At 43.9% G+C, this 13,723-nt stretch overlaps 1 protein-coding gene across 1 annotated transcript in view; it reads right to left on the minus strand.

The window, feature by feature from the left end:
- LOC121846743 overlaps positions 1-13,501 on the minus strand; it is a 58,076-nt gene extending 44,575 nt beyond the window's left edge. Inside the window, exons 1-2 of the mRNA XM_042323739.1 lie at positions 13,198-13,501; positions 2,659-2,935 (exon numbers count right to left, since the gene is read on the minus strand). Of these exons, the coding sequence (XP_042179673.1) occupies positions 2,659-2,935; positions 13,198-13,267 (347 nt within the window). The 5' untranslated portion in view covers positions 13,268-13,501. The remainder of the gene's footprint in view (positions 1-2,658; positions 2,936-13,197) is intronic.
- Between the last annotated feature and the right edge of the window lie 222 nt (positions 13,502-13,723).

Below are 13,723 nucleotides of genomic sequence, written 5' to 3' on the forward strand. Positions count from 1 at the left end.
GGATTAGTGAAGGTCAGGGTTTGGGTTAGTGGGGGTCATGGTTGGGGTTAGTGAAGGTCAGGGTAGGGGTTAGTGGAGGTCAGGTTTGGGGTTAGTGGGGGTCATGGTTGGGGTTAGTGAAGGTCAGGGTTGGGGTTAGGGTTGGGGTTGGGGTTAGTGGAGTTCAGAGTTGGGATTAGTGAAGGTCAGGGTTGGGGTTAGTGAAGGTCAGGGTTGGGGTTAGTGAAGGTCAGGGTTGGGGTTAGTGGGGGTCATGGTTGGGGTTAGTGAAGGTCAGGGTTGGAGTTAGGGTTGGGGTTAGAGTTGGGGTTAGTGGAGGTCAGGGTTGGGATTAGTGAAGGTCAGGGTTGGGGTTAGTGGAGGTCAGGGTTGGAGTTAGGGTTGGGGTTAGAGTTGGGGTTAGTGAAGGTCAGGGTTGGGATTAGTGAAGGTCAGGGTTGGGGTTAGTGGAGGTCAGGGTTGGGGTTAGTGAAGGTCAGGGTTGGGGTTAGTGGAGGTTAGGGTTGGGGTTAGTGGAGGTCAGGGTTGGGGTTAGGGTTGGGGTTGGGTTAGTGGAGGTCAGAGTTAGTGGAGATCAGAGTTGGGGTTAGTAGAAGTCAGGGTTGGGGTTAGGGTTGGGGTTGGGTTAGTGGAGGTCAGAGTTAGTGGAGATCAGGGTTGGGGTTAGTAGAAGTCAGGGTTGGGGTTAGGGTTGGGGTTAGTGGATGGGTTAGTGGAGGTCAGGGTTGGGGTTAGGGTTAGGGTTGGAGTTGGGGTTAGTGAAGGTCCGAGTTGGGATTAGTGAAGGTCAAGGTTGGAGTTAGTGAAGGTCAGGGTTGGGGTTAGTGGAGGTCAGGGTTGGGGTTAGTGTTGGGGTTGGGGTTAGTGGAGGTCAGAGATAGTGGAGATCAGGGTTGGGGTTAGTAGAGGTCAGGGTTGGGGTTAGGGTTGGGGTTAGTGGAGGTCAGGGTTGGGGTTAGTGGAGGTCAGGGCAGGGGTTAGTGGAGGTCAGGGTTGGGGTTAGTGAAGGTCAGGGTTGGGGTTAGTGGAGGTCAGGGTTGGGGTTTGTAGAGGTCAGGGTTGGGGTTAGTAGAGGTCAGGGTTGGGGTTAGTGAAGGTCAGGGTTAGTGGAGGTCAGGGTTGGGGTTAGGGTTGGGGTTAGGGTTGGGGTTAGTGGAGGTCAGGGTTAGTGGAGGTCAGGGTTAGTGGAGGTTAGGGTTGAGGTTAGTGGAGGTCAGGGTTAGTGGAGGTCAGGGTTGGGGTTAGTGGAGGTCAGGGTTAGTGGAGGTCAGGGTTAGTGGAGGTCAGGGTTAGTGGAGGTCAGGGTTAGTGGAGGTCAGGGTTGGGGTTAGTGGAGGTCAGGGTTAGTGGAGGTCAGGGTCAGGGTTAGTGGAGGTCAGGGTTAGTGGAGGTCAGGGTTAGTGGAGGTCAGGGTTAGTGGAGGTCAGGGTTAGTGGAGGTCAGGGTTAGGGTTAGTGGAGGTCAGGGTTAGTGGAGGTCAGGGTTAGTGGAGGTCAGGGTTAGGGTTAGTGGAGGTCAGGGTTAGTGGAGGTCAGGGTTGGGGTTAGTGGAGTTCAGGGTTAGTGGAGGTCAGGGTTGGGGTTAGTGGAGGTCAGGGTTAGTGGAGGTCAGGGTTAGTGGAGGTCAGGGTTAGTGGAGGTCAGGGTTAGTGGAGGTCAGGGTTGGGGTTAGTGGAGGTCAGGGTTAGTGGAGGTCAGGGTTGGGGTTAGTGGAGGTCAGGGTTAGTGGAGGTCAGGGTTAGTGGAGGTCAGGGTTAGTGGAGGTCAGGGTTGGGGTTAGTGGAGGTCAGGGTTAGTGGAGGTCAGGGTTGGGGTTAGTGGAGGTCAGGGTTAGTGGAGGTCAGGGTTAGTGGAGGTCAGGGTTGGGGTTAGTGGAGGTCAGGGTTAGTGGAGGTCAGGGTTAGTGGAGGTCAGGGTTAGTGGAGGTCAGGGTTAGTGGAGGTCAGGGTTAGTGGAGGTCAGGGTTCAGGGGGGGTTAGTGGAGGTCAGGGTTAGTGGAGGTCAGGGTTGGGGTTAGTGGAGGTCAGGGTTAGTGGAGGTCAGGGTTAGTGGAGGTCAGGGTTAGTGGAGGTCAGGGTTAGTGGAGGTCAGGGTTGGGGTTGGGAGGTCAGGGTTAGTGGAGGTCAGGGTTAGTGGAGGTCAGGGTTAGTGGAGGTCAGGGTTAGTGGAGGTCAGGGTTAGTGGAGGTCAGGGTTGGGGTTAGTGGAGGTCAGGGTTAGTGGAGGTCAGGGTTAGTGGAGGTCAGGGTTAGTGGAGGTCAGGGTTAGTGGAGGTCAGGGTTAGTGGAGGTCAGGGTTAGTGGAGGTCAGGGTTGGGGTTAGTGGAGGTCAGGGTTAGTGGAGGTCAGGGTTAGTGGAGGTCAGGGTTAGTGGAGGTCAGGGTTGGGGTTAGTGGAGGTCAGGGTTAGTGGAGGTCAGGGTTGGGGTTAGTGGAGGTCAGGGTTAGTGGAGGTCAGGGTTAGTGGAGGTCAGGGTTAGTGGAGGTCAGGGTTAGTGGAGGTCAGGGTTGGGGTTAGTGGAGGTCAGGGTTAGTGGAGGTCAGGGTTAGTGGAGGTCAGGGTTAGTGGAGGTCAGGGTTAGTGGAGGTCAGGGTTAGTGGAGGCCAGGGTTAGTGGAGGTCAGGGTTAGTGGAGGTCAGGGTTAGGCCTGTCACTACTCACTCTGGTGTGTTGATCCAGATGATGTCCAGGTGACAGTAGTAGACACACTCCTTGTCTCTGTAGCTGTAACACGTGCAGCGCTTGTCTCTACGCCGCGCCTCAGTGATGTTCTGGGACCCATTGCTGCTGGCCCCACCTACAGCGCTGGCCACACCTACAGCGCTGGCCACACCCACACTGCTGGCCCCACCCACTGTGGTTGATCTGGAGACCAAGTTCATCTCAGTGGTCTCCAACTCTTCCCTCTCGACAACATCTTTACTGGGGGCCGAAGAACCTACATGGACATAGGAAGAGTTAATGATGAATACAATTAACGACATGTTGTATACATTTCTTTTTGAAATAAAATGTATTTTATATTGTAATGTAAAAGCACTTTGTGATGGTGTTAAAATGTGTCCCGTTTCAGGAAACTAGGCGTATGTCTCGTTCACTACTTCACAGGAGAACGTAAATGAAAAAATAAATGTTTTGGGGGGCAGAAATTCCTTCTCGAACATGTGCTTTGTCATGTGTTTTAATGACAAACTTGTACGCAATCTGTAAATACGAATAAAATTGTTAAATTAGGAGCCTAGTTGGTTAAGTTAACGATACCCATGATTGGCTGACATTATGAGTGGGCTGGACATGCCGAGAGATGAGTTTGGATTGGTCTGCCATGTAGCCTGCTTCTGTCTATTTGAGCTGTAATCCTATCTAACGTGTCTTTAAAAAAAACATAATTGCGTAGTAAAACAAAAGACTCCACAATGCAAGTCTCCATTTCAATAGAACATCACTGCAACCAACTGTTTCAGACCACTCTAGTCTGAGTGTACCAGAGTGTAGAATAACTGATTCATTTACGAACGCTCAACACCCGTTTAATATGGCCGGTGTCAGTAAACGTCGGCAGAAAAAGCATAGTTAAATTGTTGCCAGGAGCACAGTTACAGTCACCAACGCTCTGGATAACATTATTTAAGGAAAGGGGTTGCAGTCTGCCATGAAGCTTTCATCCATGTGTATGGGTAAGAGTCCAGCTACTGTTTCAGATATAATACGTTTCTAATATGGTGAGAAAGTTTTTTTCATCGCAAGTTTAATAACCTCTATGGGATCGGTGTCTTTGTACCGGGACGGTTGATGCTAACCTGCGCTAATGTGACTAGAATGACGTTGTAAGTAACAGCCATCTTCCCAGGACTAAGACATGTCTTATATGGGCAGAACGCTTAAATTGTTGTTCATCTAACTGCGGTGTCCAATTTACAGTAGTTATTACAGTGAACAAACACCATGCTGTTGTGTGAGGATAGTGCACAACAACAAAACACTAATATCACAGCAACTGGTTTGATACATTCCCCTCTGAAGGTAAATAATGTACTTACATTCAGTAATCTGGCTCTGATTTGTCATCCTGAGGGTCTCAGAGATAAAATTGAGCATAGTTTTGTTTGATAAAATACATTTTTATATTCAAATGTAAGAACTGGGTTCTACAGTTTGAACCCTTGCTGTTTCTGGCTCCACACCCAACCCACCCAACTATCTAGATGTGTGAAGGTTAGTGTATTTTCTGTAGGGAAGCTAATTATCCATCATGTATGACATTCAGATGATGAAGATCATTTTTGTTGTTGTTTTTTTGTTGGTATTATCTCTTACCAGATCTATTGTATTATATTCTCCTACATTCATTTCACATTTCCACAAACTTCAAAGTGTTTCCTTTCTAATGGTATCAATAATATGCATATCCTTGCTTCAGGTCCTGAGCTACATGCAGTCAGATTTGGGTATGAGCCATTTTAGGTGGAAATTTAAAAAATGGGTCCGATCCTTAAGAGGTTTTAAAGCTTACTGTTAGCTACCAAGCTAGCGAGCTGACGTTAGATGGCTGGCTCGCTAGCTAACATTACGTTTATGATCTGTGTGTAGTAATGCCATTTCGCATTGCTAGTTATAGTCTAATGCTAACTAGCTAACTAGCTAACAATGAACCTATTTGGTTAACTTTAGCTAGCTATGACAATCTGTTTGTATTGCTAGTACTCCATCGAATAGGATTATGATTCATTGTTTAGCTAGCATGTCTAAACAAAAGACTCCACTTCACCAGATTAGCCAGGTGTGTCTGACAGTGATTACGGCTATCTACTGTATAATAATGCCTAAATATCTGCCTAAATATCTGGAATTTGTCTTTCAGCATCAGTTGAACACACCTGTCTCTCCTCCACCAGTCATACAAGGAGAATGGTCTAATGTCTCCCATCAGAAAGACCTGTAGAACACACCTGTCTCTCCTCACCAGTCATACAAGGAGAATGGTCTAATGTCTCCCATCAGAAAGACCTGTAGAACACACCTGACTCTCCTCACCAGTTATACAGGGAGAATGGTCTAATGTCTCCCATCAGAAAGAGAGCTGGCCCGAGCACAGGTTACACCTGAAGCACGAGGACTTGCAGCGAGTGGTGAACTTCATCAACAACTACGCAGAGGATAATGCCATAGTGTTACCAGGACGCCACCCAGGACACCAACACTTTGGTGGAAAGCTGCTGCCATCTCATGTGACAAAAGCAACAGTGTGGCGTCTCTACAAGGAATCGATGACAACACTTGGTATGTAAAACATAAACAACACGTTTTCATCATTTAGTTGACCTCCAACATGATTGGCACTACTTTTATTGATCTCACATTATTTCTGTGTTTTCCAGAGGGATGTGTAGTCAGGCTGTGTGTTATATCATATTAACCTCCAGTTTACAACATGGTGTTTGTGTGTGCTGCTGCTCTGCACATTTGTAGGTAATTGAAACTTACCTGATAATGATGAATTAAAAAATGATATGTTTTACGGTACATTTTCTTTTCATTAACTTATCTTGATGTTATTTTGCTGTTTGCAGGTGCGCTATCCTTCTGACCCTATACAGCCAGGTCCCATCTACACTTGAAGTCGGAAGTTTACATACACTTAGGTTGGAGTCATTAAAACTTGTTTTTCAACCACTCCACAAATGTCTTGTTAACAAACTATAGTTTTCGGTAAGTCTGTTAGGACATCTACTTTTGCATGACACAAGTATTTTATCCAACAATTTTTTTTACAGACAGATTATTTCACTTATAATTCACTGTATCACAATTCCAGTGGGTCAGAAGTTCACATACACTAAGTTGACTGTGCATTTAAACAGCATGGAAAATTCCAGAAAATGATGTCATGGTTTTAGAAGCTTCTGATAGGCTAATTGACATAATTTGAGTCAATTGGAGGTGTACCTGTGGATGTATTTCATGGCCTACCTTCAAACTCAGTGCCTCTTTTCTTGACATCATGGGAAAATCAAAAGAAATCAGCCAAGATCTCAGAAAAATAATTGTAGACCTCCACAAGTCTGGTTCATTCTTGGGATTATTATTGTGGGAAGCTTGTGGAAGGCTACCCAAAACGTTTGACCTAAGTTAAACAATTGAAAGGCAATGCTACCAAATACTAATTGAGTGTATGTAAACTTCTGACCCACTGGGAATGTGATGAAAGAAATAAAAGCTGAAATAAATCATTCTCTCTACTATTATTCAGACATTTCACATTCTTAAAATAAAGAGGTGATCCTAACTGAAATAAGACAGGGATTTATTACTAGGATTATACGTCAGGAATTGTGAAAAGGTTTAATGTATTTGGCTAAGGTGTATGTAAACTTCCGAAGTGTGGCTTGTTTGGTGTCTGCTGTGAAGAAATACTTGAAGGCACCATTTCTTCACCAACTATGGAGTTGGTTTTCTGCTGTGAAGAAATACCACACCAACTACTTCATTGTATGAAGGGAAACACGTGTGGACTGCAGTGGCCAAAACAAGAACACATTTGTGCTCTGGTATTGTGCCTGGCGGACCATGCACAAGCTCCACCACAGTTTGGACCTTCACTTCCTGATTACAGGCTACACCAAGTTTGCCCCCGACTGGTGCTTCGGCCTCATCAAGCAGCTCTTCAGAAAGACCAGAGTGAACACTTTGTCTGAGATCGCTGGTGTTGTGTAGGACAGCACAGAGACGGGGGTCAACATCCCACAGCTGGTTGGACTGGAGGATGATACGGTGGAAAGCTACGGCTGGCAACAACACCTGACTCCGTACTTCAGGCTGCTGCCACAGATCAAGCAGTACCAGCACTTCAGGTGGACATCATGTTCATTACATTGTATGAGGTCGTTCTTCTTATCTAAACTTTGGAGGAGAAATTATGTTGGTTATTTCCTGTTTTACAGCTTCGATGCTCTAGAGCCTGGTGTTGTTGTCTCCAGGGAGCGTTCAGACTCAGTCGGGACCAGGTTTCAGCTGCTGCGGAACACTGACGTCCTTCCTCCTCTAGATGGTTTGCCTTACAAAGAACCACCTGCCCTGGACAAACTTATGTTCTTGAGCAGATCAGGGAGTTTTGTGACGAAGAGGCTATGGACATCACATGCCCTGCACCAACAAAGGCAAGGGCAGGACAGAAACAGGCTCTCAGAATATAGATTAGGTTTGGATAGGTTTGGACACACCAGTCATCAACACTATCTGCTGTGCCTCTATTCACATGATTCTCTCCTAACACACACTCCACACGTTGCTGCTACTATTTTTTATATCCTGCTGCTCAGCCACTGATTACATATAACTACCTCGTCTGTCACTGATATTGTTATTGATATTGTTCTTGTACATAGTGTATATTATAGAATTTATATTGACTATATTTCTGATATTGCTACTATGCATGTAACCATTTGGCTGTACCATTTACACCTTCTGTAGAGATCCATCCACTTAGCTAAATGTGGTTGGGAGTTATAGCATTTCTTTCACATGACCCATCAAGTGTGTCTGGGTCAGCGTCATCTAATATTAATCAAATATTTTTAATCTGGACACTTTGTTTACCTGAATTTTTCCTTATTGTAGGCACTTTTAGTCTTAATCTTTACTACACTACTCACTCTGTTTAGCACAGTAATGTGAACAACAACATGACCTGCACCAAAGTCAGATAAGGATATAGGCCAAGGACTAGATAAAGTTTATTTTTACCTGGAGTTTTTCCTTATTGTAGGTTACTACTTTTACCATTTTTAGTCTTGAAATCTTTGGTTGTTTACTAAACCACTCACTGTGTTTACTATATGGCCTCACATGTGAATCCTTAAAGAGATGGGTGGGGCTAAGCTTAAGAGGGTGTGAACGAATGGGTGTAGACAAAGAAGAGCTCTCCAGCAGGTGTACCAAAACATTCAAGGGCCATTTTCTCAAAAGTGAGTTTACAACTTTATTGACTTTCATAGCAGAATGATAATTTACTTTCATGTGGTTCCTCAAATGCAGTGTATTATATATCATTTTTATCGAATGGAAAAAACACAATTTCAAATGCATCTACATAAGACTTGAGATAAGAATAAGAATTGAGGCGGTCGGTCACAAATGGCACCCTATTCCCTACATAGTGCACTGTGTTTGACTAGGGCCCCTAGGGAATAATGTGCTATTTAGATGCAGCCCGTCCATCCATCTGGAGCAGGAAATGACAGTGGGTGACTGATTGGAGATGGGGCTGATGGACTTCATGCTTGTATAAAGAAAGACAGCTTTTCACTGCGTTGAGAAATGAAATTCCTTCAGTCAGGAGCAGGACAGAGACAGAAACAGACAAGACCGATGAAATTCCTTCAGTCAGGAGCAGGACAGAGACAGAAACAGACAAGACCGATGAAATTCCTTCAGTCAGGAGCAGGACAGAGACAGAAACAGACCAGACCGATGAAATTCCTTCAGTCAGGAGCAGGACAGAGACAGAAACAGACCAGACCGATGAAATTCCTTCAGTCAGGAGCAGGACAGAGACAGAAACAGACAAGACCGATGAAATTCCTTCAGTCAGGAGCAGGACAGAGACAGAAACAGACAAGACCGATGAAATTCCTTCAGTCAGGAGCAGGACAGAGACAGAAACAGACCAGACCGATGAAATTCCTTCAGTCAGGAGCAGGACAGAGACAGAAACAGACCAGACCGATGAAATTCCTTCAGTCAGGAGCAGGACAGAGACAGAAACAGACAAGACCGATGAAATTCCTTCAGTCAGGAGCAGGACAGAGACAGAAACAGACCAGACCGATGAAATTCCTTCAGTCAGGAGCAGGACAGAGACAGAAACAGACAAGACCGATGAAATTCCTTCAGTCAGGAGCAGGACAGAGACAGAAACAGACAAGACCGATGAAATTCCTTCAGTCAGGAGCAGGACAGAGACAGAAACAGACCAGACCGATGAAATTCCTTCAGTCAGGAGCAGGACAGAGACAGAAACAGACAAGACCGATGAAATTCCTTCAGTCAGGAGCAGGACAGAGACAGAAACAGACAAGACCGATGAAATTCCTTCAGTCAGGAGCAGGACAGAGACAGAAACAGACAAGACCGATGAAATTCCTTCAGTCAGGAGCAGGACAGAGACAGAAACAGACCAGACCGATGAAATTCCTTCAGTCAGGAGCAGGACAGAGACAGAAACAGACAAGACCGATGAAATTCCTTCAGTCAGGAGCAGGACAGAGACAGAAACAGACAAGACCGATGAAATTCCTTCAGTCAGGAGCAGGACAGAGACAGAAACAGACAAGACCGATGAAATTCCTTCAGTCAGGAGCAGGACAGAGACAGAAACAGACAAGACCGATGAAATTCCTTCAGTCAGGAGCAGGACAGAGACAGAAACAGACAAGACCGATGAAATTCCTTCAGTCAGGAGCAGGACAGAGACAGAAACAGACAGGACCGATTTCAGCCGATCGGTCACAAATATTAATATTAATAGAGGGTAAAAAGTGACAGTATTTTTTACAACCTTGGAAAATAGAAAAGACAACATTTTGATACAATATCTACACTACGTGACCAAAAGTATGTGGACACCTGCTCGTCGAACATCTCATTCCAAAATCATGGACGTTCCTTTGGAGTTGCCCCCCCCTTGCTGCTATAACAGTCTCCACTCTTCAGGGAAGGCTTTCCACTAGATGTTGGAACATTGCTGAGGGGATATGCCACAAGAGCATTAGTGAGGTCGGGCACTGGCTCACATAGGCCTGGCTCACATAGGCCTGGCTCACAGTCAGAGTTGCAATTCATCCCAAAGTTGTTCGATGGGGGTTGAGGTGAGGGCTTTGTGCAGGTCAGTCAAGTTCTTCCACACCGATCTCAACAAACCATTTCTGTATGGACTTTGCTTTGCATTGGGGCATTGTCGTGCTGAAACAGGCAAGGGCCTTCCCCAAACTGTTTCCACAAAGTTGGAAGCACAAAATCCTCTAGAATGTCATTGTATGCTGTAGCGTTAATATGTCCCTTCAATGGAACTAAGGGGTCTAGCCCGAACCATGAAAAACAGCCCCAGACCATTATTCCTCCTCCAACAAACTTTACAATACTGTCACTATGCATTGGGGCAGGTAGCATTCTCCTGACATCCACCAAACCCAGATTCGTCCGTCGGACTGCCAGATGGTGAAGAGTGATTCAACCGTTGCAACCGAGGACAGATGATTTTTACGCGCTATGCACTTCAGCACTCTCCGGTCCCATTCTGTAAGGTTGTGCGGCCTACCACTTAGCAGCTGAGCCGTTGTTGCTCCTAGACATTCCACTTTCACAAGAACACAACTCACAGTTGACTGGGGCAGCTCTGGCAGGGCAGACATTTGACAAACTGGCTAGTTGGAAAGGTGGCATCCTATGACGGTGCCACCTTGAAAGTCACTGAGCTCTCCAGTAAGGCCATTCTACTGCCAATGCTATATATATATATATATATATATATATATAATGTTTGTCTATGGAGATTGCATGACTGTGTGATAGATTTTATACACCTGTCAGCAACGGGTGTGGCTGAAATAGCCGAATCCACTAATTTAAAGGGGTGTCCACATAATGTTTGTATATATATATATACTGTATCTACATTCAATGAAGTGTCCTGACTCCCCCAGTATTAAAATACAAATGACTAAATATGCAGTGATCGCTGAAGGTATTCCAAGAACGTCTATCCCACCCCTGTATGCGGGTTACAACGGATTTCTTAACAGCATCCCCAGGCTAATTGAGGAAAGGGGAGGAAGTGTCTGGGAAGAATAGACCTGTAGTTGATTTACTAGGTTTCACACTAGGCTTTTAAGTAACCCAAAAATATTTCACAGCATGCACTGTGGTCTCAAAGGGCACTGCAGAGTCACTAAGTAAACGTACCCAAACCCCCAACCTTCAAAATCATTAAAAAAAAAAAAATCGTTAATGAATGCTCCTCATTTAAATGAATATTCAAAATTAATATTCAATATAAAATAAATAATCTTGAAGAAAAACTTTAAACATGTTTCAACTTGAAGCACTGACACTGATAGATTAAATACACATTCATGAAATCTTATACATACATGAACATTACTGCTACTTCTTTGAAGGAACATATCCGTGGACATTCATGTTCTGATAATTCTTGACAGGAAGATACATTTAAAAAATGTTTTTTTTATTGAAGTAGACTAATAAAAGTAAAAGTTCAGTTTACATCGAATGTAGACTACCGATATTTAATCTCTCAGTGTCCTGTCTCTCCAGCAGGGACAACAGTTTAATAACACAAAACTATTTATTCTCTCAGTGTCCTGTCTCTCCAGCAGAGACAACAGTTTAATAACACAAAACTATTTATTCTCTCAGTGTCCTGTCTCTCCAGCAGAGACAACAGTTTAATAACACAAAACTATTTATTCTCTCAGTGTCCTGTCTCTCCAGCAGAGACAACAGTTTAATAACTCACAACTATTTAATCTCTCAGTGTCCTGTCTCTCCAGCAGAGACAACACTTTAATAACTCACAACTATTTATTCTCTCAGTGTCCTGTCTCTCCAGCAGAGACAACACTTTAATAACTCACAACTATTTAATCTCTCAGTGTCCTGTCTCTCCAGCAGACACAACAGTTTAATAACTCAGGAGTTTTTATTATTTCGGTGTCCTGTCTTTCCAACAGAATCAAAAGTAGAATTACCCTTGTTTTTAAATTTTCACCTAAAATCAAATACCCAAATCTAACTGCATGTAGCTCAGGCCCTGAAGCAAGGATATGTATATTATTGATACCATTTGAAAGGAAACACTTTGAAGTTTGTGGAAATGTGAAAGGAATGTAGGAGAATATAACACATTACATTACATTACATTACAAAGAAAAAAACATGTTGGTATTTTTTCGTCCTATCATCTTGAAATGCAAGAGAAAGGCCATAATGTATTATCCCAGCCTAGGCGCAATTTAGATTTTGGACAGTAGATGGCAGCAGTGGATGTGCACATTTTTAGACTGATTCAATGAACCATTGCATTTCAGTTCAAAATGTTGTATCAAGACTGCCCAAATGTGCCTAATTAGTTTATTAATACATTTTCAAGTTCATAACTGTGTACTCTCCTCAAACAATAGCATGGTATTCTTTCACTGTAATAGCTACTGTAAATTGGACAGTGCAGTTAGATTAATAAGAATTTAAGCTTTCTGATATGTATAACATATCAGATATGTTTATGTCCTCGGATCCTGTAGAGGATAAGAACACACAACTCAGGAGTTTTTATTCTCTCAGTGTCCTGTCTCTCCAGCAGAGACAACAGTTTAATAACTCACAACTATTTATTCTCTCAGTGTCCTGTCTCTCCAGCAGAGACAACAGTTTAATAACTCACAACTATTTATTCTCTCAGTGTCCTGTCTCTCCAGCAGAGACAACAGTTTAATAACTCACAACTATTTATTCTCTCAGTGTCCTGTCTCTCCAGCAGAGACAACAGTTTAATAACTCACAACTATTTAATCTCTCAGTGTCCTGTCTCTCCAGCAGAGACAACAGTTTAATAACTCACAACTATTTATTCTCTCAGTGTCCTGTCTCTCCAGCAGAGACAACAGTTTAATAACTCACAACTATTTATTCTCTCAGTGTCCTGTCTCTCCAGCAGAGACAACAGTTTAATAACTCACAACTATTTAATCTCTCAGTGCCCTGTCTCTCCAGCAGAGACAACAGTTTAATAACTCACAACTATTTAATCTCTCAGTGTCCTGTCTCTCCAGCAGAAACAACAGTTTAATAACACACAACTATTTAATCTCTCAGTGTCCTGTCTCTCCAGCAGAGACAACACTTTAATAACTCACAACTATTTAATCTCTCAGTGTCCTGTCTCTCCAGCAGAGACAACAGTTTAATAACTCACAACTATTTAATCTCTCAGTGTCCTGTCTCTCCAGCAGAGACAACAGTTTAATAACTCACAACTATTTATTCTCTCAGTGTCCTGTCTCTCCAGCAGAGACAACAGTTTAATAACTCACAACTATTTAATCTCTCAGTGTCCTGTCTCTCCAGCAGAGACAACAGTTTAATAACACAACTCAGATGAAACAGATCATTCTTCAAACTTACCATTTGCAAAGACAGCTGCTAGTCCAATTAAAAGTAGAACTCCCAGATCCATCAGAGAAACATTAGCCATACCACATCAGATATAAAAAAAAACAGGAACAAAAAGAGCACACAAAAAAAATTATGAATAAAATATTCAAAAGTAAAAAATAAAGATCAGACTACATAGAATCCCATAGTGAGTAGAATGTTGGGAATCCTGCTGGGTTCCAGACTGCTATGTTCCTGCAGAGACCCGCATTGTTGCTGTCTGCTAAAAATCCGTTCAAAGATGTCCAGTAGGCTTTAGAGCGCAGTGCAGTGGTCTCTCCTCTACTTTCAGTGATGCAGAAGTAAAGGAGAACTGATATTCCTGTCTGCACAGCGGTCTCTTTATAGCTGCATTGAGCAGTGGTGATACCTGAACACTCACAGACATACACACACACACACACACGCACACACGCGCACACGCACGCACACACGCACACACACACACACAGAACCACAGTTGAAATTGCCACAGGGGACGATGGGGACACAATAT

Source organism: Oncorhynchus tshawytscha, linkage group LG07, assembly GCF_018296145.1.
Source record: "Oncorhynchus tshawytscha isolate Ot180627B linkage group LG07, Otsh_v2.0, whole genome shotgun sequence".
In the NCBI taxonomy this organism is placed as follows: Eukaryota; Metazoa; Chordata; class Actinopteri; order Salmoniformes; family Salmonidae; genus Oncorhynchus; species Oncorhynchus tshawytscha.